The following is a 22876-nucleotide window of genomic DNA, read 5'->3' as shown; positions in this document are numbered from 1 at the left end:
TTTCCTTATTAGTGTTGGGAGGGTGAGTTTGATTAATTTCCAGTTAACTTCAGAAATTTGTTCTAATTGCCTTAGTGGAAAAAAAAGACAAAAGGGAGACTTGATTATAACTTCTGTTCAGCCCTTATTTATGGGCCTGCCTTCCTGCCTTCCTTCCTTCCTTCCTTCCTTCCTACCTACCTACCTACCTACCTACCAAGGAAAGCACTTTTGGAGAAGCATAGTTTGAAGTGTTTGATTAAACTGTTGATTTATGCAGGGTAGCAGTTTTAACTGTGACGCTTTTGTTTCCATCATTTATATGAAGCTGTCGTCTGTGACAAATACAATCAGTTTGATACCACAAAATAATATGTTGGGTTTGTTTTTTCTGCCTTCCTGTATTTATTTCAAGAAGACTGGGTGTAATTAGTGTAGCTAACACCTGTTCTTTTGGCACAAATCAGCAAAACAGGTAGTAGTAATTCAGGGGTTGGAGTTTAGTGTCCTCTAGCGGACACAAAGTGAAACTTTCTTTTACAAAGTTTATTATGGATGCAATCCTTCTCTGGTTTCTGTACTGAGAGGCAGCTATTAACTTTCCCCTCAGTTTTCTGGGGGTCATAGGTCACAGCAAAATAGCTTTGGGCACTAGCTGATAGCTCCCTGCCATCTATTGCAAGGGTTTTATTGCTACAATTAAAGAAATTTCCATATTCTTCAGATAGAGGTACGGGAGGAGTATTTTATGATAAAAGCTACTCTTGAATGGTCTAGCTGCTAGCATAAGGGCTTCACATACAAAGAGCTTGGTTTTATGTGACAATGCTTACATGTTATATACTATTTTTTAAAACAACAACAACAACTGATTATAATAGAAATTTGCAAAAGCATTCCCACTTGGGGGGGGGGAACCAAAGACCGTAGTTGGGCAATTATTTTCTTAGATCAATTGAACTGTTACTAAAAGGTGTACAAGTTTCTAAAGATCTCTAGAAATAGGCTAAAGATTTTGGGGGGAAAGAAAACAGGAAATTATTAATAATAATAATAATAAAATTGCTTTTTAAAGCACTTTTCCCTTTGGAAGCATCACCAACTTCTTGAGCTTTTGTGCTGATAGCCTTGTGCAATTCACGTCTTTCACTAAGTCAGTGTTTCTCGATTTCGGCCTCTTTCAGATGTGTGGACTTTGGTTCCCAGGGATCCCCAAGTAGCATACCCACACAAAGTTGCTGAGACTGGCTAAGGCTTCTCTTAAGTTCATCTACCTGCCTCAACCGCCTCAACAGCTCCATGGGGCCTCAGTTTTACCTTGGAGAGCGTCTGCCCAAACTAATCTTCCTTCTTGCCTTTCAGCTTCTCACAGCCATGAGGTTTTCTTCCAGAATTCTTTCTCGTGGCACATCACGAATCTGTCAGATCTGTTGGAAGACTTTGGGAAAAAAATAAAATCTTAAATTCAAGAAGGGGAAGGCTCTTGAAAACTGCTAAGCCTGATGGTATCGTATCACCTCTAGTACTGAAGGCCACTGCTGAGAAGCATAAGTGGTGCGTTCATTTGTGAGCTTCTCGGAAGCAGCTGGTTGGCCACCGAAGAGCAAGAGGAACCTGGATTAAATTAGGTTTCTTTTCTGATCCAGCATATCTACTCCAATGTTTTTCTAACGAGTGCTTTATATTTTCTCTCTAGCTGCCTTTCTTTGAAGTGAACGGTGGAGGCCCCAGAACCACGTGAAGGCAATTGGTAGAGGCGTTGACCACATCCCTGCCTTTGTCTCCCACAGCCGAAGTGCGTCAGCCCTGCCTTCCTTCACTCACCTTTTGCTGATCCGTGAATGGCGGCTGGCACAGAGATTTCGTAGCTGGCACTTCACCTTTCTGCATGCCCATCGCAAGGTAAGATCTTCTAACTGTAGAGGGGGACATTTTGAGCAGAACTGCAGGCTTCAGTTCTGATCAGGAAGGTTATAGGCAGGCTTGAGGAGAAAAGATTTACTTACCCCAACAAGCCTCAGGGAAGCTAACCGAAATGTCTTTAGGTAGAGTCCTGTTTCGGGGGAATGAATGCTGGATTTATTGTGGTCTCCTTTGAGTTTGCTTGTCTTCTTGCAGATGTTTCATTACCCAAAGTAGGTAACATCGCCAGTGCTGATGAGGCTACCTAGTTTGAGCAATGAAACCTCTGCCAGAAAGCAGCCAAGCTCAAAGAGCGCCGAGGACCCCCTCATTTCAACCCGGAGCTACAAAATATTCCCCTTTGCTGGGGGGGGGGGCCTTGGCTTGTTTGTTGGAAGCGATCACATTTTTTTTGATGCAGATATTCAGATGCACCTAGAACTTGGCGTACGTGTGGGAGGAAGGCCAGAAATGACTGTTGGCACAACGGTGTGGATGCATTTGGTGTTTTGCTGAGCGCCGGCTTCTGCAAGCAGGATGTTTGTCTTCCTTTCCGAGCCGAGCATCAACTCCGTCCGCCATTTTGCCCGCTAACAGAGGCACGTGGGTGCGGGTCTCCCTTGCAGCCAGATCTGGTCTGAGCTACTAAGGCAGTCACTCAAAAGGAAGAGGCCGTTTGGAAGGGAAAACATCCTTCCGAAGCAGGCTTTCCTGGAGCCTGAACGTCTTTCATTTAGATGTAGGTGTGTACGTATGATTACTTCTCCGAACGGTGGGAGCTTTCAAGAGGGTGGGGCTTATTGGCTTAGTTTCCTGTGGATGGAGGCCAGGAGGCATCTACTATCCGTTATAATGTATATGATTAATATTTATTGACAGATACATTGGTTGTTTCAAATAGAATTAAGGGTCCTTGATGCTCTTTGAACTTGGTTGTTTTCATTTCCTTACCCAAACTAGTAACAGACCCCCTGATGTGGCCTCCTCCTCCTCCCCCCCCTTCTTTTAGCACTGATGATGTTACCTAGCTTGGGTCATGTAGCATCTGCAAGCGTCTCAGAGAGCAACTGGGACCCCTCGTTTCAACCCTGAGCTACAAATATTCTCCTCTACTGATCCATAGAATTCTTTATTTATTGACTTGTCCCATTCGTACAGCCGCCCATCTCGCAAGTAAGCCACTCTTTCATCAGGTCATTGTTTAGCTGCCCTGGGTCATGGACGTGTCTTTCACTGCAGCTATCTTTTCCCCCACGCCTGGAAACCTGGGGCCCAGATCCATCTCTCTGACCTCTTCTGCTTCTCCAGGAGAACATTCCGAGACCAGCCCTCAAAAGAAAAAACAGTCTGGAAAGTTTGACCAGGAGAAGAGGACTTGCTGATTAACCGGAGTCTCATGGGAATGAGCAATGATGGAGATCATGGTTGACGCCAGCAAAGAGCACACAGGGGCAGGCTCTAGGTAAGGAGAGGGTCTGTGGGCATGCCTGGGTCAAGAAAGAGGCATGCCTATCTGCCCAGTTGGTTCTGTGGAGAGCTTGTAGGCCAGTGTTTCTCAAGCTCAACAACTGTTAAGATGTGTGGACTTCAACTCCTAGAAATCCTGGAAGGAGAAAGGGGAATGCTGGGAGTTGGAGTCCATACAATACCAATGTTGAGTAACATGGTAGGACATCCAAGGGCAACCTTGTGTCACTTCTGAACCGGCCACGTTCGATCTGGTGTAGTGTCTGGGTAAAAAGCTGCTGTGATCTCAGCTCGGGAATAAATTTTGGCTGGACTCTCCGTAGGAGATGGGGCTACCACCCACTGGACGGCCAGGCAGTTCTGCTGACAGCTTCTTTTAAGCCATTTGCCTATCCCAGGAAAAAGCCAGATCGCATATTGGGTTGACTTCCTCGGCTGCATCGAATTTATTTATTTATTCATTTGGAAAATGTATATTGCCTCATACTCGCTCAGGGCAGCTTACAGGAAATAAAAACACAATATGAAAGAAATAAAAATATTTTTTTAAAAATGAAAAAAATAAAAGTAGAGTAGCCTTGGTGGAGCAGTGGGCTAATGCCTCCTTAAGTAACACCAGCTGCCTGCAATTAGTGCAGGTTTGCATCCCACCAGGCTCAAGGTTGACTCAGCCTTCCATCCTTCCCAGGTAGGTAAAATGAGGACCCAGATTGTTGGGGGCAATTAAGCTGACTTTGTAATAATGCCGCTTGGTGTGTGTGTGTGAAAGCCCTAATAAGCAGGCATATACATAGAATGAAGGCTACTGCTAAGCTTGTAAGCCGCCCTGAGTCTTCGGAGAAGGGTGGGATATAAATGGAATTTTTAAAAAAAAACCATTGTGGTTTGTTTACAACCATTTGTCTGAAATGGGATAGGGTTTCCTACCTGAGCAGGGGGTTGGACTAGTAGACCTCCAAGGTCCCTCCCTACTCTTTTAATTCTGTTACACTGTTTCGTTGAATAAATTAACCGTTGGCCGGGTCAAACCACAAGCTGAGCCGTAAACTCTGCTTTAACAATGGCAGAAGCTGGGCTGGTTTAATAAATCAACCCCTGCTGGGACTCGAGTGGGACCTTGTGCAAATCCCACCTATGATCCAAATTTATTTCTTCCATTATTTATTAAAATTAGCGTATGAGTTTATTTTGGCAGCAAAAAGCCAACTGGCCTGCCTTTGGCTTCCTTTCTTTGCGTTTTCTCTTTTGTAGGTCAGAGAAGACGGCAGGGGGGAAACCCAGCCATCGCACCCCACTTCTGGACAGGCTCTCGGCCACGAGGGGCGTTTGGGAGCTTCTGGACGTCCAGCCAGAGCAAGTCAAGAAGCTGCTCTCGCTGCACCGACGGGGGGTGAATAACTGACCCTTTTTCGGAAGGCCTAAAAACCCCAGGGTTTCTTTCCTGCAAAACTGAGGACTCCGGATTTGTTGAGATTGGGCCAATTGCGTCCTCTGTACAGGTGGTCCTCAGCTTACGACCACAGTTGAGCCCAGAATTTCCATGGCTAAGCGAGGCATTTGTTAAGTCGAGTTTTGCCCCACTTTCTCGCCACAGTCACTAAGTGAACCGCTGCAGTTGTTAAATTAGTAACAGGGTGGTTAAGTGAACCTGGCTCTCCCCTTGATTGAGTTTTGCTGGTCAGAAGGTTGCAAAAAAGGGGATTACGTGACGCCAGGACACTGCAACCGTCTTTTAAGTGTCCGAATTTTGATCACATGACTGGGGATGCTGCAATGGTCGTTAAGTGCAAAAACCAGCCGCAAGTCCCTTTTTTCAACTGCTCCTGTAACTGAATGGCCACTAAACCAATGGTGGTAAGTCAAGGGCTGCCTGTTCCTGAGTTTACTTGCCAGGCCTGTTTTGTGGCTTCTAGTACACAGATTTGAAAGGGTAGGAAATTAAATTAAATCTCGCTAACATCTGCAGGTGTAATCCTTCAATTACAACCCACCCTATATCTGCTGGATTACACTTCCCATCCTCCCCTAGCTACCAGTGGCAGTTGATGATTGAGGGGGATGATAGGTTGCTTTGTCCCAAAGGTGCTTTTTTCAAGAGGCAACTGGACTTTCTCGCTTTTCTCTGAAGATGTTTTGCTTCTTAGCCAAGAAGCTTCTTCAGCTCTGACTGGATGGTGAGGAATGGAAGGATTTTTATTCCTTACAGAGGGGATAGATAGATAGATAGATAGATAGATAGATAGATAGATAGATAGATAGATAGATAGATAGATAGATAGATAGATGATAGATAGATAGATAGATAGATAGATAGATAGATAGATAGATAGATGGATGGATGGATGGATAGATGATAGATAGATAGATGATAGATAACCTTTATTTTTTTTACTGTGGGCACAAAGACACACATTAAAAATGAAATTTAGTTGCTGGCCCTCAAAGTGTACACATACATAACACACATTTAAACGTACTATATGCAACATATGCATAGCCCTGCCTCCCTTACATCTAAGTAACATATCAATATTAATCACTGTCCATCTTGAATAGAGGGAGTAGGGAATAGAGCAGGGGTGTCAAACTCAATTTCATTGAGGGCCGCATCAGCATTGCGGTTGCCCTCAAGGGGCTGGGTGGGTGTGGCCTGGGTGGGCGTGGCCTACTGGGTGGGCGTGGCTAGAGTGTGTATGGCCTACTGGGTGGGCATGGCCAGCTCTACATCGTTCGCATCACGGGTGTGGGACAGATCTGAGGGTCTCTGGCAGAAGGAGGGTCTCTGGGCCAGGGCCAAGGCAGTGGGGGCCGTTCCCTCACTGTTTCCAGGATGGCTTCGCGGGCCGCATGAAACCACTTCGCAGGCCGGATCCGGCCCCCGGGCCTTGTGTTTGACATGTCTGGAATAGAGGGAAAGTAGCACTCCCACATCACCCATTCTTTTGGTTTTTAACTTCCTATTTAATCCTCTTTAATTTTAATCACTCAGCTTTATCGTTTTTACCTTTTTATTACAATTTAAGCCTCCCAGAGTGGCTGTCACAGGGAGATGGGTTGCGTAAACATTTTTAACAAATAAAAATCCTACTGAAAGGGTGAGAGAAATGGGTGTTTGGGAGATGGTTATAGTTTTGCTTTGTGATGTGATTTTCCAGCAACCCTGCTGTCTCCATTTTCACCTCTTCCAGTCGTTCATCGTTGCTGCAAATGGGAATGACGCCGTCAAGACACTTTACGTCCGGTTACCTGAAAGTGACAATAAGGTTGTTGACCTTTTCCCTCTTGAAGACAGTCCAGGTGAGTTGGTTTGGTACTTGAGCCTTCTACCCCTGGGAGGTGAAGAGGGACATGTGGCAATCTCATGGAACAATACAGCATTAAGCTGTATTTTCAAACCAGTGCTAAAAAAACATATTCAGACAGTCTTAACGTTGGAAGAGAATATTTGAAGCTCGGGGCTGAACTGAGGGGCGCTTGCTGCTCTCTGAGCTGGGTGGCTTCCTTGCAGACGTTCCATGACCCAGCTAGGTAACATCATCAGTGCTAGAAAGGCGGCGGGGGGGGGGGAGTTGTGAAGGGCAGGAGGAGGAGGACTGTGGGTCTTTAGTGCTGTCTGAGTTTGATTCTTTTCTTGCAGATGTTTCACTACCTAACTAGGTAGAATTATCAGTGCTATAAGAGGGGGGGGTTATGGGGAGGAGGAGGAGAAAGAGACTGAGGTCCTCGGAGCTCTCTGAGCTGGGTGGTTTCCTTGCAGATGATTCATGACCCAACTAAGGGAACATCTTCAGTGCTAGAAAGGGGGGTAGGGGGGAGGAGGAGGGGGTGGGGGTGGGGAAGAAGGAGGACGGTGGACTCCTCGGTGTTCTCTGAGCTGGGTGGTTTCCTTGCAGACGTTTCATGACCCAACTAGGGAACATCATCAGTGCTAGAAGAGGGTATGTTTATGTGGAGGAGGAGGAGGAGGAGACTGTGGGGTCGTTGGTGCTTTCTGAGCTTGCTAGGTTTTTGCAGACGTTTCATTATCCAACCAGGGAACATCTTCATTGCTAGAAGGGAGGGGGTTGTGAAGTGGGGGAGGAGAAGGAGGGGGAGAACTGTGGGGTCTTTGGTGCTTTCTGAGCTTGGTAGTTTCCCTGCAGACGTTTCATTACCAAACTCGGTAACGTCACCACACTGACGACGTTACCTGGCTTGGTGATGAAACGTCTGCCGCCAAACTACCAAGCTGAGCAGGCCCCAGGGACCCCCACGGTCTTAACCCTTTTGGCTTCCTTTCCCACGAGGAGGCTGCATGAATAAAGGCTCCGAATCGGTCTTAGCGCTTTCGGGGTTCTAGAGCTGGACACGCAGAGGAGAAACCAGGAGTCTGGAGACCTTCCTTCTCTGGCAGCCCCCCAGAATTTCACTTCCCTGCTCGATCTCACGATGAGAATCAGAAGTGTGGGAAATAGGAAATGTCCATGCTTGAACTGCTGATCTTCACTTCCTTGCCCCAGTTGCTGGACCTCAACACTCATCTCGTCTCTTCTGGGGAATTTCAAAACCTCACTTCCTTCTACTTAAAAAAGGGAAGTACTTTGGAGAAGCTCACAAGGGCCAGTTCTCGCAGGGCGCGCGCTCGCCTTGTTAACTGGCAACCTCCTTAGATTCTTGACCGAGAGACCGGCCCTTGGCGCTAACTTTTCCCCCTGCGTTCCCCGGCTCGGGTTGTTTCATCCTCTGCTTCCCCTGAACTTGGTGTTCCCCGTCTCCGGGCTGAACCACAGGTGAGGAATCCTTCCTGATGCTAAGCCGGTATTCGTTATCCTAGCTTGCTTCTAGGGAAAGCAGCGTGCTGGATATATAGAGCTGGTTTCTGTCTCTGGCAGATTCTTCCCGAGTAAACTGAAAGAAGTGAGCAAGGGCGAGAAGCGACTTTCTCACTGTGAGGAAGAAAGGCAGGGGGTCCACGTCAGGGAGAGGGAGGGGGGGGCGGTTCTACTTTAGAGACGTTTGTTATGTCTCGCTTAGCAACATCAATTTGAGGCTCTGTTGTCATCGTAGGTTGAGAACTACCCGTACTAGAACTATAAATCATGCTGGGAAATTGAATCCGGGAAGAATCGGGGCAGAGAAAAGGAATTTTTTAATTATTTTTTATTTTTTTACACAATGCACAATTAAGCTTCGGCTGGAATTTGTGACTCTGAGATGCGGTGCTGCGGACCAGTTTATCTGGCTTTTAAAAAGGGAGTAATTTGTAGAATTTCCCAGAGAATATAAAACAGCTCTTGATCTTGATGGCCTTGAGACTGTCCCTGAAGGCCATCTGCTGGGAGATGACTAGGTTGCTTGACCACTGTAAGAACAGGCTACGGGATTAGGTAATAAAGATCTGATCGTGTCCATCTATGTTCTCAAAGCTGTTTTATTTTACATGCAGCATTCAGCTGTTTATATCATCTGCTATCAAAAGATCCTTGACACTGTAGACTTTAAACTATTTTAATATTTATTGGAAAGCTTACACTACAGCTTCTGTGTTTCTTGCCTCAATATAGAAGGAAGCCTCGATGCTTTCAAAAGAGGAGGGTCTTGCCATATGAAAAACAGAGTTTTCAGGATCCTTATCCCTGCCCTGAAGGAAGGAAGTACATGGAGAACATGCACAAAAACATAGAATCAGAATCTTAAGGCTGGAAGGGACACACACACACACACACACACACACACACCCTGCTCAAGGCAGGAGTCCCTTATTTCATCCCGGCCAAATGGTTGTGCAGTCTTTTCTTGAAAGCCTCCAGTGATGCAGCACCCACAACTTCTGAAGGCTGTTGCATCGATGAATCGTTCTCCCTGTCAGGAAATTTCTCCTTAGTTCTAGGCTTGGATGTCCCCACGACCCAATCCATCCATCCCACTTGGTTCAATATTTTTTTTTTCCCCAGCTGAGGTTGATTACCTCTTCCTGAGATGATCTGGGCCCCGAGATCCTTTTTTTCAGACCAGAAGTCTCAGCAGTTGAATTTCAGACTTGCTTATGCCTTCCAGAAGCTCTCTTGTGACCTACGGATATGTCCCAATCAACCAAGGGAGCTGTTGAGTCAGGCTGTTGGGGCATCGTGCAAGTCATTTTCCAGACTCTCTTCTCTTTTTCCACTTTACCTTCAGTTGGAAATTGTGAAAAAAAAATGGGAAGAGCTTATTCTGATTATAAAGCATGTGCCCTCATTAGTAATCGCCAGCCAAAGATGAACCATTCCTTTGTTTCCCCCCCCCCCTCCAATGGCAATCACCTAGTCCAGGGGTCGGCAACCTCGGCTCTTTTATGACTCGTGGACTTCAACTCCCAGAATTCCTGAGCCAGCTACGCTGGCTCAGGAATTCTGGGAGTTGAAGTCCACGAGTCATAAAAGAGCCGAGGTTGCCGACCCCTGACCTAGTCCAAAGTTTCTGTTGCTAAGCAAGACAGCTGTTAAGTGAATTTCCACCCATCTTGTGACCTTTCTTGCCCTAACTGTTAAGTGAATCACTGCAGTTGTTAATATGGTTGCAAAGTGGATCTGGCTTCCCCCTTGACTTTGCGTGTCAGAAGGTCGCAAAAGGGGATCACAGGACCCCGGGGACACTGCGACCGTCATAAACATGAGTCAGTTACCAAGCGTCTGGATTTTGATCATGTGACCACAGGGATGCTGCAACGGTTGTTAAGTGGGGAAAAATGATCAGAAGTCACTTTTTTCAATGCTGCTGTCACTTCAAATGGTCACTAAACAAATCTTTCTTTCTTTCTTTCTTTCTTTCTTTCTTTCTTTCTTTCTTTCTTTCTTTCTTTCTTTCTTTCTTTCTTTCTTTCTCAGCAGCCATTCACCTCAAAGGTTCTCAGTTGTACTTCAGAAACCTTTTGGAACTGATTGGCTTTCATTTTGTGAGCAGGTGAGCAGCACCAGAGAGAGGGAGGTGGTGGGCTGGGGGGGAAACCTTTGGGTGCTGAATTGTGACCTTAATTAATTTGCTAATTAATTTCCCGAGATCCAAGGGCAGGCTCCTAGCATCTTCCCTTTCCCAAATATTTCGGTTCCCTGGAAGACCTTCCCAGTGAGTCAAAAGAGGAGGTTTGGGCAGGCTTTGGGGAAGCATGTAGGTATAGGAAAGAAATCTCAGACCACACACACACACACACACACACACACACACACACACACCAAAATAAATGGCTAGGAGGCCTCTACTTTAAAAGGGCCGCCACGGTGCAAAGTTTTAATCTTGAATGGCTCATTTTAACCTTTTAATCCCTTAATTGTTTTTTAACTTGTTTCTATCGTTTGTAAGCCACCCAGAGTCAGCTTGTACCGGAGACGGGCAGCGTAGAAATTCAACGGATAACTGAATAATAAATAAAGGGGGAAAGGCAGCCCAGAAGAGCGGCTGTCATTTTTGTAACTCTGCTTCTCTTGCAGGGATATCCTGCCCTGTTTGCTCAGGGTCCCCCACCTCTTTCAGCTTCCTGGCAGAGCTGATTTAGATGCAGTGGCTACCTTGGGTCCAAGTGAGTGAGAATAACCCCCCCCCCGCCCCCCAATTCTGCTCTGGTATTTGGGGAGAGTTTGCCGATTCGGGTTGCTTAACCCTCCCACGGAAGCCCCTGAAAAGCCCCTGTTCTCCATTTCCTGTTTTTTGTTTTTTTCCCCCATCCACAGCGTTCTGGGCCATGCCTCTTAATCCTGCCAACGGCCTGGGCTCAGACGAAGCAGGCGCCAGCGGCATGGAACCCAGCGAGGACCTGCTGAAATCCAAGCAGCCCTCCTGCTCCATCCGCGTGACGTCTGAGGACACCGCCCTCTGCATCGTGAACCCGCTCTTCCTTTCCGTGCACAGCGACATCGAATGGCTCGACCTGGACCCCGGCCTGTACCACTCGAGAGGCAGGGGGGGATCCCTGCCTCTCGCCAACGGCTCAGCAAGGCAAGAAGCCCCAGTTAGTCGGGAACGTCTCAAGTCTCAGGAAGAGGAGGAGGAGGAGAAGGTGGGGAAAGGTAAGATACGGGCAGCTGTCCGGGTCATCGGTATAAAGATCTTGCCCTCCCCCGGTTCTCCTGCTCCTTGGCAGCATTGTGTACCAATAGAAGAGAACCTTTGTAGCTCCGGGTCGAACTGTGGGGTCCTTGGTGCTCTCTGAGCTTGGTGGTTGCCTTGCAGACGTTTGATGACCAAACTAGGGAACCTCATCAGTGTCAGCTGTAGCACTGATGACATTACCTACTTTGGTAATGAAATGTTCGCAAGAAAACCACCAAGTTCAGGGAACAGTAAGGATGCCATCGCCTCCTCCTCCTCCTCCTCCTCCTCCTCCTCCACAACCCCCCCTCCCTTCTAGCATTGATGATGCTACCTAGTTGGGTTATGAAACCTCTGCAAGAAAACCGCCCAGCTCAGAGAGCACCAGGGAAGCCACAGTTGTCGTCCTCCTCCTGTACGTCACAAACCCCACTCCCTACTCTAGGACTGCTGATGTTCCCTAGTTGGGTCACGAAACCTCTGCAAGGAAACCCCCCCCCCAAGCTCAGAGAGCACCAAGGAGCCCCCAGTCCAACCCTGAGCTGCAAAGCTTCTTTGTGTAATATGACCAATTGGCCTTCTGGGTGGCAGATGGGCTAATCTGCCCATGGACTCCTTTCTTGCCCCTGTCTTCCCCGCAGACCCTCCGTCCCGCTCAGCCTCCGGGCAAGGGGATTTCCTTCCTCGCAGACCGTCCTGGAACAGTTCAGAAACCAAGGCGCCTCCCTGGTCCCCTAGTCTGCCCCAAAAGGAGACCCGTTCTCCCCACCGCGTCTCCTGGGTGGAAGGCATCTCGGCCGACGCTTTCCCCAGCTTGAAAAAGGCCCGGTCCGATTCCTTGTTGCTGAACGACTCCATGTTGCTGCCTCTCATCCCGGAACTGGATTCGCTCTCCATCAGCAGCGTTGAGGACGAAGGCGAGGGGGCCCTTCCCGCCAGCCCGTCTCCGCAAAAGAGACGGCGCCCCTCCTCGGCCACCTTCACCCACAAGGTACTCCACCGTCTCTCGGCCATGAGCAGTGCCCTCACCGGCTTCCTCTCTCTCGAGCGCCGGGTGGCCAAGCGGGTGCAAGAGCTGGTCCAGGAGCCCACGTCGGACGTGGGAGGCCTCGTGCAGAACTTCGTGGAGCACATGCAGCAGGGGGCCGGGTCGCGGCACCCCACCAGCACCGACATGCTTCAGGAGACGCGGCAGATGATCAGCAACCTGAAGTGCTACCTGTGCGAAAGCTCGGATCTGCGCACCGCCTACTCTGAATACGCTGATGCCGAGGAACTGGATCTCGGTAGGGAAACGGGGCCTTCTGAGAGATTTTGGGGGGGGGGGGAATCTGAAAATGATCCATTTTGGATAGCGGTGATGGCTGCACAACAGAGATGCTGAATAACAGCTGGCAGGATCGGGCCGTTTCTGCCCTGTGTACAGGTGGCCCTTGATGGTTCATTACAGAAAAAAGGACCATTTTTCACCCCCCTCAGGTCTGTTTCCCAGAAACCTGATCATAAATATCTCTTCCCCTGTCTCTGAACAACTGAAAATACTTCTGCGGTTTCCATTCTGGGCTCCAGCAGGTTTACGACAGCGTCTGCTGACAAGCTAGGTTGCTTAGGAAATCAACCTGGTCTGTGGTCGGGGTTGTGATGCAGACAGCGCTGTCTGTGGCTTTGACAGTTGAAGGAGAGGTTTGGGGCGGTGGATGTGACGGGGATGGGGGAAGGACCAGAAACCAATGAAGGAGAATATTTGTAGCTGAGGGTCGAGGGGTCCTTGGTGCTCCCTGAGCTGGGTGGTTTCCTTGCGGACATTTCGTGACCCAAACTAGGTAACGTCATCAGTGCCGGAAGGGAGGTGGCTTTGCAGAGTGGAAGAGAAGGAGGGAGGACTGTGGGGTCCTGGGTGCTCTCTGAGCTGGGTGGTTCCCTTGCAGATGTTTCATGACCCAAGTAGGGAACATTACCCAGCTAGGTACCATAATAGAAGCGAGTGGGGTTTGTAAGCAGAGAGCAAACCTCACTCCCTTCTTGCACTGATGATGTTCCCTAGTTGGATTATAAAATATCTGCAAGAAAACCACCCAGGCCAGAGAGCATCTAGGACCCCACAGTCGTTGTCGTCGTTGTCGTCCTCCTCCTCCTCTCCACAAGCCCCCCTCCACAAGCCCCCTTCCACCAGGCTCAGAGAGCACCAAGATCCCAAAAGAGCTTTCCTAAACCCACATTTTTTTAAAAAAGAGCAGCTTTTTTTTTTGTTCCCCTGCACATCTGAGGCTTTTATTCAAAAATTGGAAAAGGCTTTGGCTGAAAATTAAATTCCAGCTTTAAGGTGTTTGTCTAAGAACAGATAATCCTGGTTGGTTTCATGTGTTAGTTTCCCACAAGGTTTTCAGGTCATGTTTATGCAAATGGGTTTTATCTTCTGGTAACTCTCCAAAGCAGCTGGTCAAAGGTAGGGGTGGGGAGCTTTCTGGACTCAGCAGCCCTTGAGCCCAGTTTGGCACAAAGGGGGTTGCAGGTTCAGCCTTGGCCTGTTCAGCTCAAAAAAGGCAGGTTAACAGATGATGGAACATCCCTACATAAGCCATGATTGGCTTGATCCACGATGCCTTGAAAACGCGCCGGTGGTTGGATTCCCGTGAAGCTAAACTATGTGATTTACAAACTGAATTAACACTTTCCACCAGAGTTCCTCAACCTTTTACTCGCTGGGGGATTCTGGGAGTTGAAGTCCACCCCTCTTAAAGTTGATAAGTTTGAGAAACTGCACTACAGCAAAGCAGGGCTGGGCAACCTGTAGCCAGTGAAAGTATATCAGAATAGCAATGAAGCACATAAAATAAGCATACCAACATTGGAAAAGCTAGGGATCTTTCTCAAAATATTGAAAATGTCAGTCCTATCTACAGATGTGATGGGGCCCTATCCAGTTTGTTGCTCTCGACCCCTCCGAAAATGTTAGCTGCTACCTTTCTAGGTCAAAAGGCTGCTCCATCTTGGATAATATGAGTTAGACAGATGAAGTTGGTTTGCAGCCGTTGCCTAAGGTGCTAGTCCCTAAGACCCAAGGGCCCACCATTTGGCTCCAAAGTCATTCTCTTGACCTTGGGGGACTGGTCAAGAGAATGACCAGGAATTAGGTATGTCTAGTTTAATGAAAAGAAGGACTAGGGGTGACATAATAAGCAGTCTTCCAACATTTAAGGGGCTGCTACAAAGAAGAGCAGGGGGTCCACCTGTTCTCCAAAGCCCCTGAAGGCAGGACAAGAAGCAACGGATGGAAACTAACCAAGGAGAGAAGCAGCCTGGAACTAAGGAGAAACTTCCTGACAGTTAGAACAACTAACCAGTGGAACAACCTGCCGCCAGAAGCTGTGAACGCTCCAACACTGGAAGTTTTTTTAGAAGAGACTGGACAGCCATTTGTCTGAAATATTATAGGGTTTCCTGCCTGAGCAGGGGGTTGGACTAGATGACCTCCAAGGTCCCTTCCAGCTCTGATATTCTGTTATTCTTCTTTTGGGCCAGGTTCCGTGGTGGAAGCCGCTCTCTACAAGTGCATCCTGAAGCCGCTGCGGGATACGATTTATGCCCAGTTGCTGGACTTCCACACTCGCGATGGCTCTCTGAACTGTTTGCGTGAAAATCAGTTGATCCTGAGCCAGCAAAGCTTGGAAGAGCTTGGCGTGCTGGCCGGGGTGCCCGACGGGGCGTGCCTGGAGCGTATCCAGGCCAAGCTGAGTCTCCTGCACCAGGCCTACTCGCCCAAGAAGAAGGAGACTCAGATGCTGAAGGTCTGCAAGATGCTTTACGAGGCCATGAACCTCCACTGTGAGAAGGCAGGTAGGAGGCCTCTGTTCAGTTCAGCTACTGCGTGTCTACTTCTCTGAACATTTATAGGGATGGGAGTGGGGGGTAAAGCAGGGGAAGGTTACAGTAACAAAAGTGGGAGATAAATAAATAAAAGTAGTCCTCGACTGACAACAGTTCAAAGTTCGTGACCATTCAAAGTCACAACGGCATTGGGAAAAGTGACTTACGACTTAACGACCTTTCCAGCATCACCCCCAATTAAAATTCGGACGCTTGGCAACCGGTTCATATTTGTAACGGTCGCAGCGTCCCCGGAGTCACGTGGTCCCCTTTGGCGACCTCCTGACAAACAAAGTCAACAGGGAAGCCGGGTTCCCTTAACGACCCATTTTACTTACCAGCTGCAGGGATTCATTGAACGACTGTGGTGAGAAAGGTCATAAAATGGGGCAAAACTCATTTAACCAATATCTCACTTAACAACTGAAGATAGATAGATAGATAGATAGATGATAGATAGATGATAGATAGATAGATAGATAGATAGATAGATAGATAGATAGATAGATAGATAATAGATAGATAGAGATAGATAGATAGATAGATAGATAGATAGATAGATAGATAGATAGAGATAGAGATAGATATATAGATACAGTATAGATATAGATATAGATATAGATATAGATATAGATATAGATATAGATATAGATATAGATATAGATAGATATTGCCAAGCAGCTTCGGCCTCTTCCTTCATCCCTGGGCTGCTTCCGAGGTCTCCTACCCTTCCCCATAACGTGCCTTTGCTTTCTATTTTTGGAAGAGCCCTTTGGTGCCGATGACTTCCTGCCAGTTCTGATCTACGTGCTGGTGCGCTGCGATGTGGCGCCTGTACAGTTGGATGTGGAGTACATGATGGAATTAATGGATCCCAGTCAGCTGCAGGGAGAAGGTAGGGTAGTTGGCTGGGTTGAAGCTGGATCTGTTTCCAAGGAAGAGTTTTCCCCCACTAGCCTTTAGGAGATCATCTTAAATTCTTGCTAAGGCTTAGAGGTACTTATAAATGTTTAATGAAAGTCGGCTGGGTGACTTTGGGCCAATCACCAGGAGACAGTGATTTAGTCCTGATTTAGGCCTAAAAGCTGGCTGGATGATTTAGGGCAGGGGTGTCAAACTCAATTTCATTGAGGGCCGCATCAGCATTGTGGTTGCCCTCAGGGGGCCGGGTGGGTGTGGCCTGGGTGGGTGTGGCCTACTGGGTGGGCAGGGCCTACTGGGTGGGTGTGGCCAGCTCTACATCGTTGGCATCAAGGGTGCCTATGGGGGCCTGGGCAGGAGTGGGCCAGATCTGAGAGTCTCTGGCAGGAGGAGGGTCTCTGGGCCAGGGCCAAGGCAGTGGGGGCCGTTCCCTCACTGTTTCCAGAATGGCTTCGCGGGCCGCATGAAACCAGTTCGCGGGCCGGATCTGGCCCCCGGGCCTTGTGTTTGACATGTCTGATTTAGGGCTAATTGCCAGGACATGGTGAATGATATTCCTGCCTTAGGCATGGAAGCTGGCTGGGTGACTTTGGGCCAATCACCAGGAGATGGTGAGTTCTAGTCCTACTTTAACCAAGAAAGCTGGCTGGGTGACTTTGGGCCAGTCCCTCAGTCTCTCAGCCCAACCTACTTCGCAAGGTGGTTGTTGTGGGGAAAATAGGAAGGAGTATTAGGTATGCTTGCCTCCTTGAATTATTTAAAGTAAGAAAAGTGGCTTAAAATTCGAATAAATAAATAAAATAAAGATTGTACTTTTCTGTAGGAAAGCCTCGGGGTCACTCAAAGTGCCCTGTTGCACTTTGAAGTGCATTTGGTTACCTGCAGCTGCTTGGCTGATGAGAGAGGAGAACAAGAAATGCACGAGACTTGGCTGGAAGTTGGCTTAACCAAGTCTTGCAAAACGTCCTTCAAAAACTTTTGAACTGTCACCCCAAGTTTATTCCTCAACTTTTCCTGTGTTCCCACATTCATATCCTCCTTTCCTCCCCCTCCTGCGTTCTAGGGGGCTACTACCTCACCACCTGGTTTGGGGCTCTCTACCACATTGAGAACTTCCAGGCGGCCTTTACCATCACCAGGCAGATCAGCGTGGAGGCCCAGCGCTCCATCCACCAGTGGCATCGCCGACGCACCATCCACCACCACCACCATCGCCGCAATTTGCAGGTGAGGGTGGGAGGCAGGTGAGAAGAGAAACTCGAAAGACGGAAAGGCAGAGCAAAACGTCCTAGAAAAATAACTGGTCGGCCGTGGCTGCTGTCTTATTTTGGCCGTTGGTTCCTGCGGAGCAGGTCCTGGGTTGGTGTCACGCTAACCGTGGTTTAGACCAGTGTTTCTCAACTTTGGCAACTTTAAGAGGGGAATTCTGGGAGTTGGAAGTCCACCCCTCTTAAAGTTGCCAAAGTTGAGAAACTCTGGTTTAGACAGAGGCTTATGCAGAATTAAGCATAACCCGGGTTACAATCTGAATCGTTCCCTGTCATGCATGTTCTGGAACATTAGCATCCTCGCCATATTGTCCCTGGGTGGCCTGGACTACAGCCCCCATCCATTTCCCCCCCCCCCTTTGATCTGGTTCATACAATGCTCTGCTTCATGGCTTCAACCAAGGCACCCCTTCACCCTGCCTGGGTTTAAGTCCGTTCTATTTGCACCTCCACTGTTTATGACGGGACACCTCGTAGCTGCCCACAGTCTACATTCTGACTGATTTGTGTGTCATCGAGTCATTGTCAACCACGTGCAGTGGGACTTTGGTATTCGTGCTTCATGGGTTCCTGGAGGCGCAGCGAATGCTAAATCGGACGAGTAGCAAACAAACCCTGTGACTTACCCTGTGACCCTTTGTTTTGGACTTCTATCTGTCCCTTTTCCTATGTCAGCGACTTCCCGGCCTGGCCAACTTCCTGTCCGCCCTCTGCGGATGTCCCCCCACTTCCTTTTGTAGTGCGTCAAACAAAGATGAGTACTGGGAGAACTTTTTTTTTTCCATCCAAATGTGCTGAGTACCACATTTGGCAAGCTTTGAGTCCCGAGGTACCCCTGTAGATAGATGTTCCCCATGGTGATCCCTACTGGTCTTTCTACTGGTCTTCCAACGGCGCCCCCACTGGAACAGAGTGCATCCATCTCTTGCCCTCCTCCTCTTTCTCTCCGCCATTCCTGGCATTTGACCCTTTCCCACAGAGCTCGGTCCGTGCATGGGGGCTGCCTTGTGGCTTTGAGCCCATCGCTGGAACGCTGTGATCTCCAAGATCTCTCCCTTCTTTTCAGCACATCCTTCACATCTCCTTCCACGAACTCTTCAATAACCAGAAGACCATCCCGGTTCCGCCCGACATGACCACGGCGTCAGTCTGTGCAGCCTGCGCGGAGAAGTACGGCGTCTCTGACGGTGCCGCCTACGGCCTTTTCTTGGTGTTGGACAACGGCACGCAACTCTTAGCGGAGGACAGCTACCCGCAGAGGATCCGCGCAGAGCTGCTCCAAAGAGAGAGCCGTGTCAACTTTGTTTACAAGCCCAAAGACAGGGCCCTGCCTGCCTCTGGTTCCGGCCTGCTTCAGGGGGCCGTCAACTCGACTGAGTCCCACAAGCCTCTGGAAAGGGTTGGGGTGGAGCAGTTGGAGAGGGATTGACCATGGCTGTGGGCCTTTCTTGTTTTCTCCTGGGCTGGATGACGTTTCCAGCTCGGCCTACATCTGGGGAAAGGCTGAGTTTCTGGGGACTTGGGCCGCTAGACCTGCCTTAAATGTCAGACCTGCCTCAGCTTGAGCCTCCCAGAAGGAACAATCGTTACTGCCAATTGTTTATAAAGGGATAGTTAACTAAAGGTTAAGTGAACTTACAGGAGTGCAAAGCCAGAACTGAAAATTGCACGCCGAAATCCCCAAGTCTTTAACTTTCCTTCCTTTAGGTACCTCCCCATGCTGACTACTACCCCCTCCCCCTCCCAAAAAAATGGCTAGTCAAATTCAAATGTTTGCAGGACAGTCGCTTTGGCACGCAGCTAGATTCCGTTCCCAACCGGTCGACCTTGAAACTGCATCTGGGGGGGGGGCGTGGAATCCAGTGGGACTTACTTTCCCTTTTCCTTGAATCCTGCCCCCTCCCATCCCGCCCGTCCCCCTAGAGTTCATGGCAGTCTTGCCCTGAGTGATAGCGAAGGGCAAACGTGACGCGGCGGCTGACACGAGGACTACAGGGAAGGAACCTCTTGAGCGGAAGAACTGGGGCTAAAGTGCTCGCCTCGGCCCTGGCGGTGGTCATCCCTAAAACGAGTAACGGCCAGGAGTGGACCATTGTTAAAAGTTGTTCTGACTGTCCTCCTCCTGGTTCCTCCCCACCCAAAATGAGTTTTCCCAACCAGCCTAAGAAGAATCGTCCCAGAGGGACCGGGAGACAGCCGCAAAGGGCATCACCAGCTCCAGGCTGTGAAAGTGTCCTGCTTTTAGACGTGACCTCCTACTCTCTCTTTTCCTCAAGAGTTTGATTGCCGTCTCTGGTCAGCTTCTGCACAGCCTTGAAAGTTGTCCCCGTGTCTCCAGTCGCACAAATGGAGTACGTTTTGCTACACTCTCGGTGGGGCTGGGAGGCTTTTTTCGCCCAGCCAAGAGACACTTACCAGGTGGATTCTGGAAAAGTCAATTAAACACACTGGTTTCATTTTGCGTGTAACCTTTTAAAATATGACCTTTCCTCAGCTTGGGGTTCAATGTTTCCTGGTTCCCTATCCTTTATAATGGGGTCCGTGTCTATAACTTTGATGGGATGTTGATTTAAGTCCTTTAATTCTTTAAGAAGTCCAAAGATGCAAATATCTGCATCCTCAATAGTGCAGTTTTGTGGATAACAGTGGCCACAAAGGAATTAATTGGAGTGTCCAATCCCCCTTTTTTTCCCAATGCTATTCATTTTTTTTTTACAATCAGGGCTTTACAGTGTGTGGGTATGTATGTGTGTATACACACACACACACTGAAATGGGTGATTTTGAGGCAGATCTGTTACTGAATTATTTACGAGTACTCAATTTACAACAATTCATTTAGTGACTTTGAAGTTACAATGGCATTGAAAAAGAGACATGACTGCTTTTTCACATTTTTGACCATTGTGGCATCCTTGTGGTCACATGATCAAAATCTGAATGCTTGGCAACTGGCATGTACTTATGACAGTTGCCCTGTGCCTGGGTCATGTGATCCCCCTTTTACGACTTTCTGACAAGCAAAAGTCACTGGGGAAAGCCAGATTCACTTAACAGCTGTCTTACTAACTAACTTAACAATGTCGGTGATACATTTAACTCTGTAAAATGAGGCAAAACTCGCTTAACCATCTCACTTAGCCTCAGATATTTTGGATGTACTTGGGGTCGTAAGTCAAGGACTACTTGTATGTCTTTGGGATTTGGGCTGAAATAAGACATGTCCTAAGGCAGGGGTGTCAAACTGCTGGCCCACGGGTCGGACACGTCATCTGGAAGCCGTGCCCATCCCATGGCCAGCAATGGCAAAAGCATCCCGATACGTTGCATGACATCACGTGACATCGCAAGTTTGACATGTCTGTCCTAAGGTGTTATTGACACATGACTGAAACTTGATTTCTCTCTGAAGCCATAAGTCTTAAAAAGAGGCCACGTTTGGAGATCCCTGGACTAGAAGGTTCAAGACAGGAAAGTGAGGCAGCAATATAAGGTTTCTTTTTCAAAAAACAAATGTTTCCAACAAAGCTTTGGAGAAGAAATTTGACTTCAACTGGAGACTGAAATGGGTTTCATGTCTGTCTCCTGGGATCTGCGTATTAAGAGTCAAAAGAAAAAAATGATGAGGTCTGGACTTCCTGGAAAGCAGCGGTTTGATGATCCCACCCACAGATCAATTTCCATCTAACAGAATAGCAGAGTTGGAAGGGACCTGGGAGGTCATCTAGTCCAACCCCCTGCTCAGGCAGGAAACCCTATAACATTCCAGACAAATGCTTGTCCAACCTCATCTTAAAAGCCTCCAGTGATGAAGCACCCACAACGACTGGAGGCCTTCCACTGATTAACTCTTCTCCCTGTCCGGAAGCTTCTCCTTAGTTCTAGGTAGCTTCTCTCCTTGATTAGTTTCCATCCGTTGCTTCTTGTCCTGCCTTCAGGTGCTTTGGAGAATAGCTTGACTCCCTCTTCTTCGGGGCAGCCCCTGAGATATTGGAAGACTGCTATCGTGTGGCCCCTACTCCTTCATTAAATCAGACATGCCCAATTCCAGCAAACCATTCCATCGCGGTACAATTTCTATCCAGCGGTAGTGTCTGTTCCCCAAGGTCAAGAGCTACAGTGCCCTCCATTTTACCCCTTGCTCAGTAAGTGCCCCGTTCGAATCCAGAACACCTAAACTTTGGGTCAGCAGCTGATGTGTGTTTAAAACATTATCCACCCTATGGATTCTGCTATCTCCAGAGGAAGGAGGAGCACATGTGGATTCAGCCTGCCTTAGGTTATTTCAAAGGCCAAGGAAACCTTTTGAACTGGGGGAACAAAAGGGAAGAAGGCATCTGGCTTGTGTCTTTGTTTAATTCTGGAGAGGAAGAAGGCAATAACCATAAAGATTCCAAGTTCCACTTTTTTCCCCACGAAAGGGATGACACGAAGTAGAAGGATGGGGGGCTGACCAAATGGGGTTGAGGGAAGGGGGGTTGAACCGGGTACCCTTTATAACATTTCAATTTGTACAACAATCCTAAGTCCTGCCTTGTATTCCCACAACCAAGCGTGTCCTAGTAAAGATTCCTTTTGGACTAAAACTGACTCCCAAGAGTTTTTGTTTTCCTAAGACGTGGATTGGGGTGGGTCCTGACATGATGTTCTAGAGCAGGGGTAGGCAATCTCGGCTCTTTGATGACTCGTGGACTTCAACTTCCAGGATTCTGGGAGTTGAAGTCCGCGAGTCATCAAAGAGCCGAGGTTGCCTACCCCTGTTGAGCTGTGGATTCAGTGGTTAAAGCTTAACCCACGCTGGGACACCAAAGGGGCCGTCGGTAGCACATTGTGTTCTCCCAAATATCCCGGCTGCTCTTCCCCGGCATGCGACCGAACCTCAGCCGGTCGGAGACGGGCTTGGCGTGGAGTAGAGACGGGTGCTCGGAGGGTGTTGAGCACAAGAGATTGGGCAAGGAAGGAAGATCTGGAACGCGTGTCTTTCTTCCCTCCTTCTTCCAGGGAACCGGACCCGCGAAACCAGACGTTCCTGCCAGGACGGGGTTTCTCAGCCTTGGTTTGACTTGGAAGAGGTTTTTATTTATTTATTTATTTATTTTAATTCCATTTATATCCCGCCCTTCTCTGAAGACTCAGGGCGGCTTACAAGCTTAGCAGTAGCCTTCATTCTATGTATATGCCTGCTTATTAGGGCTCTCACACACACACACCCCAAGCGGCATTATTACAAAGTCAGCTTATTGCCCCCAACAATCTGGGTCCTCATTTTACCTACCTGGGAAGGATGGAAGGCTGAGTCAACCTTGAGCCTGGTGGGACGGGAACCTGCACTAATTGCAGGCAGCTGGTGTAACTTAAGGAGGCATTAGCCCACTGCTCCACCAAGGCTCCTCCAAGGTGTGGACTTCAGCGCCCGGAATGCCGTGGCG

General features: G+C 48.4%; 1 protein-coding gene across 9 annotated transcripts; it reads left to right on the top strand.

The window, feature by feature from the left end:
- Positions 1 to 1029: 1029 nt before the first annotated feature.
- Positions 1030 to 19930, top strand: RINL (Ras and Rab interactor like). 9 transcript variants are annotated; one of them, XM_083369415.1, is made up of 15 exons: positions 1031 to 1533; positions 1676 to 1881; positions 2303 to 2624; positions 2891 to 3054; positions 3190 to 3343; positions 4600 to 4738; positions 6504 to 6645; positions 10194 to 10269; positions 10794 to 10882; positions 11034 to 11369; positions 12033 to 12677; positions 14914 to 15228; positions 16025 to 16153; positions 17243 to 17406; positions 18514 to 19930. In XM_083369415.1, the coding sequence occupies exons 5-15, from the start codon at positions 3291 to 3293 to the stop codon at positions 18874 to 18876; spliced, it is 2451 nt and encodes an 816-aa protein (XP_083225541.1). In that variant the 5' UTR covers positions 1031 to 1533; positions 1676 to 1881; positions 2303 to 2624; positions 2891 to 3054; positions 3190 to 3290; the 3' UTR covers positions 18877 to 19930. The 9 variants fall into 9 exon arrangements, with proteins under 9 accessions (XP_083225543.1, XP_083225542.1, XP_083225541.1 ...); XM_083369414.1 differs by having other exon boundaries at positions 1031 to 1881; positions 2303 to 2620; XM_083369413.1 differs by having other exon boundaries at positions 1031 to 1881.
- Positions 19931 to 22876: the final 2946 nt, after the last annotated feature.

This window comes from Vipera ursinii, assembly GCF_947247035.1.
Source record: "Vipera ursinii genome assembly, chromosome: 9".
Lineage (NCBI taxonomy): Eukaryota > Metazoa > Chordata > Lepidosauria > Squamata > Viperidae > Vipera > Vipera ursinii.
This window is presented reverse-complemented; position numbering and strand designations above follow the sequence as displayed.

Excerpts from the sequence above, each read along its gene's own strand:
- RINL (XM_083369417.1), top strand. The coding sequence starts at position 3,291 with ATGATGGAGATCATGGTTGACGCCAGCAAAGAGCACACAGGGGCAGGC. Across the intron at positions 4,739-6,503 it reads TCTCGCTGCACCGACGGGGG|CAACCCTGCTGTCTCCATTT; the intron begins GTGAATAACTGA and ends GTGATTTTCCAG. Across the intron at positions 10,270-10,793 it reads GGCTTTCATTTTGTGAGCAG|GGATATCCTGCCCTGTTTGC; the intron begins GTGAGCAGCACC and ends CTTCTCTTGCAG.